The sequence below is a fragment of the Atta colombica genome, unplaced genomic scaffold (genome assembly GCF_001594045.1).
Source record: "Atta colombica isolate Treedump-2 unplaced genomic scaffold, Acol1.0 scaffold14, whole genome shotgun sequence".
Taxonomy (NCBI): Eukaryota; Metazoa; Arthropoda; class Insecta; order Hymenoptera; family Formicidae; genus Atta; species Atta colombica.
The window spans coordinates 684,279-690,177 of record NW_017259228.1 but is presented as its reverse complement, the minus strand read 5'-3'; the positions used below and the strand labels follow the sequence as shown (position 1 = coordinate 690,177).

The 5,899-nt window shown below is 32.4% G+C and overlaps 1 protein-coding gene across 1 annotated transcript in view; it reads right to left on the bottom strand.

Moving 5' to 3' along the window:
- Window positions 1-5,899, bottom strand: part of LOC108684759 (atrial natriuretic peptide-converting enzyme) — a 23,494-nt gene that overhangs the window by 4,802 nt on the left and 12,793 nt on the right. Inside the window, exons 4-5 of the mRNA XM_018189230.1 lie at window positions 1,632-1,845; window positions 224-595 (exon numbers count right to left, since the gene is read on the bottom strand). Coding sequence (XP_018044719.1) covers window positions 224-595; window positions 1,632-1,845 — 586 coding nt within the window. The remainder of the gene's footprint in view (window positions 1-223; window positions 596-1,631; window positions 1,846-5,899) is intronic.

Here is a 5,899-nt window from a genome sequence, read left to right as displayed (position 1 = left end):
AAATATAAAAAATAATATTTTAAAATTAAAATTATTTTAATATTTATAAATAAATTACATAATATAATTGAATTTATAAAATTTTCATGTCCTTTTTAACAATTTTTTTTTCAATAAAATAAAGCTTAATAAAATAATTTTTGTTGTAAAGTGATGTATTCTTTCTAATCTAGTTGAGATCACCGTGGATTTATCTAATCTAGGGAGATATACTAAACCTTACCTAAAAGCAATAACATCTTCTTCGACATCCGACAACGATCCATGTCCTAACATGTTCGGATACGAGCTGATATTATAGGGGAGATGTTTACAGTATGATAAGTCCAACTTGCTACATCTTCTTGGCGGAGGAGCTGTCGTTGTCGGCGGTAATGTTGAAACAGTCGATTGCGGACTACTCTGCGCATTGAGGGCCTTCAGGCTTTCTTGCACTTCGAGACTCTTCGCTTCTATTGTCAGATTCGTCAGGTATCGCGAAGTTTCGGGATTCAATTCCCGCGACAGAATATCCACGATATTCCCACTAGTTATAGTCTGATATCGCGGGTCAAATCTCACATCAAAGTGCACTACTAAATCACGGCCTTCTATCCTATAAACGTACAAATATAAATTGCTTATATTGGGAAAGAAAACTCTCTAAAAACGTATTAAAACTTTTTAAAATTTAATGTAATTCTTAAATTTATTGACGATCAAGATAATTATTTAAAGGTGATATCGCTCTTTTATTTTAGAATTTCAACTCAAAAAACGAATTTCGAGTTATTATCATAAATGAGTATAAGGATAATTACAAGTGAACTTCATAAAAAAAAATCATCTAAGTCATAACTTAAAACGGGTAATTTTTTAAGGATTATAAAATAAAAATTAATATTTTGTCATGTTAAAATATATTCTTTGACGATATTATGACATATTTTAATAAACAAGAAATATTAAATAGCTATAAAAAATATCTAATATTTTTTGTTCATTAAAATATGATATTAATTTTGTAACGTACAATTGTATAGGATTCTATCAAATTGAGTTCATTTTGTGTCAAATCGAGTCTATAATTTCTTTATAATATACTTATGTCAGATACATCTGCATGATGCGATTCTGCAATAACGCAACTCATCTCGTGGACCGCCGGTGAGGATAAATTGAGTGAAACCTACAGACTCGAGTGTGATACATTATTGATGAGCGTGGCCGCAATAATGTTGGTTACATTTCATTGAACCCTGAAAGGAGCAAGTGTCGTGAAATCACGAGAAAGCTGCGAAATGATCGCATCCGATTTCTCTCCCGCAACTGGTCTGAGCTGTTTTCATCAGTTTCCGTGACATCAGTGTATAATTGGCTTTGTCTCATCGTTTTCCTGTCTGCGAAAACGGATTTCATGACGAATGGAGAAATCAGCCGAGGGAGAGCTCGTGGTACACATGATCTAATTGTAATTGACCGATTTTCTGATCTCACACGTGACTCGCTGTTGGATGTTATTGCACAATTTGTTTTGTAAGCATCTTTACAGTTGTGTCTCATGACGCAGCACGAAAGAAGGGGAATGTAGAAAATAAAATAATCGAACATCCTTATAATGATAATATTATAAAATTATATAATTTTGTTACCCGTCAAGCGCCAGAACGTCCGATGCGAGGAACGATAACTTCAGCCAGCTGCGACGAAAGATAAGATTTAGGCGATCGCGATATTCCCGTGACCGTATCCGGAAGGCCTCAGTAGAAGGATCAGCCAATTCCACGGTGAAGGAATCGCCTTTGATAACTCGGAATGTTGCGAGAAATACTTGATCACCAGGTGGATCTGATGTAAGGAATGTGTCTAAAATAAAAGAAAAATATTTGATAGTAATATATTTAGGTATTATAAGACAATTCGTAAAAGTAATAAAAGACAAACTAGCTCGGAAACAAGTACATTCATATATTTGTAAAGCAAAAAGTTCACTGCATGAAAAGAACGATTTTGCTACAATATCTAAAAATTTAAATAAATATAGTTTTGAAAATAATTTTATTGGATCATCAAAATAATTATTATGTACACTAAAAAAATGTGCAAATTGTAATAAATTTGAATGGTATCAACTAAATATTTATTAAATATAAAAATTTATGTATATGTATTTAGTACAAGGACTATTAATTTCACTTAACTATCATTTTTTTTATTGTGTAATAAATATTTATTACTGTAAGTGTTTAGTTGATATTTTTAAATAAATATTTATTATTTATTCAAATTTAGTACATTTTTTCACAATATGGGAAACTCAAACAACATAAAAAAAATCATGAATAATGCTGCAAGTAAGTTTTGAGATATTAGTAATCAGTTTGAGTGTCCTACATAATTATTTTGAAAACCTAACAAAATTATTTTCAGTTTTATTTAATTAAATTTTTAGTTATTACAGCAAAACTGTTCTTTTTATGTGAAACATAATTAAACAAATAGAAAATCCAAATGTAGGATATGAGAAATTTTGTGCACGCTAATAAAGAGATATCGTGTAAAAAAAAGAATTTCAAAAGATATAGATGTATGTCAAGGATAAGAAAGATATAAATAAATATCACATGATTATTAGCTTAATTGTTGAGTGCAAGGAGTCTTTTTGCGATATAATTTCACTGCTCTCCACACATCGATCATATTAATAGGTGTATTACTCAACCAGTGGCATTAATCAAGGTAAAAAAAGATTCGCGTATAGAGTTAGCCTGATTATGCTGTAGACGCAAGGAAAGTTGATTACCGGTATATATTATGTTCGTGAAAATTACAGTGAGGTCACCGTCAGAAGCGTAATAAATCATTATCATTCGCTACTTTATTAGACGTCACCTCCACATAACATTTTGTATTTCTATCGACGAAGTCGGTTGATGAGGACCGTACGAATTTATGAGAGGTCACCAGTGATCTCTTTCTCAGAGGATCGCTGGCAGTTTCGCGAAATTACCGATAAGCAGCCGCGGGAAGGAATTTAGAACGTGGCGGTCATGCGCACGAAGTCTCACGTAATTCCTTGTACGTATCACAATCTGGCTTTCTAATGCATGTACGATTGGAAATGATAGAGTCGAGCGTGCAAAACGTGCCAACAATGTCGAGGCGGGTTTCGCTCGCCAAGCGTTGTCATTAGAACGTCGGCGCGGTCAATTTTCCGCGCGTTGAGTAAAACGAGACAAATCGGGAGCACGCAGGTGCCTACAGGGATCTCGGTTTCTCACTAGGAATCACCTTTCACCGAGCTCCCTTCCCATCAATTCAATACGGCTTACCTGGTGAGAGAACTTCTTTGATCCTTTGGTATACGGTCATGGGCGGCGGAACATTTCTTTCTGGGAATAATTGCGACACATTCTTTTTAATTTTTTAAATTCTTTAATTCTCTTCTAATACTTTTTTTTCTTCATATTTTAACCTCGATTGATTATTTAGATTAGTTCAACTTTTAACTTGTATTTTCTTCGCGTAAAATTCTCACAGATTTTTACTTTATTTCATACGTTATTTAAAAAGATTTACACGTTTTGCAATCCTTTGAGAATATCCTTAAATATTTCAGCGTCTTGTTTTTCGCCCTATAAATATTTTTAAGAAAAAAAAGTAATAATTAAAATTCAAATTGTACAAATTTTGGAAGGTAATGTAATTAATTTTGGCTGGGTAATAGCGACGCCTATGGTTATATCATTTCTCGTGAATACGCTGTATGGTTTGCTTCCGAGACAGGATACTCGTGGGGTATACGGTATATATTTTTCTTATGTGACTAATGAACATGGAATATCTAGTATTATTGCGCGTACAAAATGCACATTAGCCCAGACGTACTTTCTCATGCACTTTTAGCACGAGACAATTACTCTGATAAACATCAAATGACATGCAATAATTCAAACAAACAAATTTAATTATTTCTTAATTTAATTTAATATTTTAATAAACTATCCCCATCCTAATTTAAATCTTATCTAGTGACAAGTAAAGATCGTTTCAATTTTAACAAATAATAAAATAATTTTCAAAATGAAGAAAATTATATATATGAATAATATAAAACATATCTATAAAGAATACAAAAGTAAATATTTATATTTTGAATTAATGATGTAGAAAGAATCTTTGCGAGAAAAGAAAACAAGTTTTCCATTAAATGAAAAAAATATAGATTTTATTTTTTTCTTATTAATCAAACTATTTTTTTTAATATATAAAGAAACTATTTTTTGTAGCAATCAACTGTTTTGTCATTTTAATGCTAATTCAGAATAAATTAGTATTCAAAATGTTTCAAGGACACAAACCCCCTTTAAGGTCGAACCTTGAACTGGGCATATACCCATCGGCTCAAGCAACTCGGTCAGACCGTTATATGTTTGCCAGCTGAAAGCCTCAATGGCACGTTCGTGCTGTATCTTTCGTGACCTCTTATTTCTTTTGGTCGTAAACACGAATTAAGCGGCGATGAGAATCGCTGATTTTCATGCTGCTTGGATGTGCGAGATGCGTCTGCATCAGCGATTAACAATCTAAGTGCGGTATAAATCACTCTCGAGTGAATTCGCAATAGCCATCATTATTTCTGATGCATTCGCAGGAGAGTTACATTAAAGTAAAACACATAGTGCAAAAGATGATGTGTAGTGTATGCATTAAATGCCGCTAATCAAAACCGAACGGACGGAGCGTATTTACAAGCGAAGTGTAGAGAATGAAAGGCAGGAAGAAGGTGATGCGGCCAAAGCCCATTGAGGTCTTTCAACACGCACGCATAACGGTCTGACCGAGTTACCGAGTGTTCGAAGAAGCGCCAACATATACTCTTGATCAGACTTTTTCCTAGCAGTTACGTTAGATTCTCGAAAAAAATCATTCTCGAAAAAAAATGTATTACCTTCGAAAAAGGAAATATTGCAGTTAGTGCCATTATTGTCATTCATTTTTTTAGTCTGAATAGTTATTTTGTTATTTAGCAATAGAATAAAATATTCATCATGCTACGTATCTCTTAAAATATCATATTGCGAATAGCACATCGGAATATAGTATAATAATTATTGCTCAAGCAGTCTTTGAACGAAGCAAAATTCGCTTGAGAAATCTATCGATTTCTCTAACTCAACTTCAACTTTGTCTACTAAGATAGTAATCGGAAAGCATTCGACACGATTTTCTTATATTGAAAGTCGTGATTCGCGCGGCGAGTTGCCGTAGTCATTTGAAGACACCGTCCAAAAGCATTCAAATCACTGTTCCGTAACGAACGATCATTGTTACGTCGAGGATATGCGGCCTTGACCTTACTTAGTCATTCGCTTAGACAAATCCTTAACTTTTGTATGAAGACTTTCTCGGAACTTTCTGAGTAACTTATGATCGATTTTACTTTCTAAGGGTTTTTAGGATCACTGAATTTCAATTTAATTTTAGTCTCAGAGAATTCTAAAATTCAAATTTCGAAAAACTAATCTAATCGTGAAACTCAGTTTTAGGGAATTCTTGGAGACCTTTTCTAAATTTAAATATTGTTTAGAAATATCGAATATCAAAATTATAGTAATGTCTATGAAGGATTTAGAAATAAAAAGCTTACAATCAGTATTTGAAAATTAATTTGGAATGAGATCGGAAAGCCAACTATAAGAATAAGAAAAAGAAGAAGAAGAAGAAGAAAAAGAAGAAGAAAATCAATTTAGAAATACAACTATTCAGTACTGACTTCAATAAAGCAACTTCATGTTATTTTGCAATTAAAAACTCTCTAAAAACTCTCTAAAATCAAGTTTTTTATAATAATCAAACTTTTTTATCCGCCATATATTGAATCCATCGTTTTAATTTTTTTTTTATTTTATCCTGATAT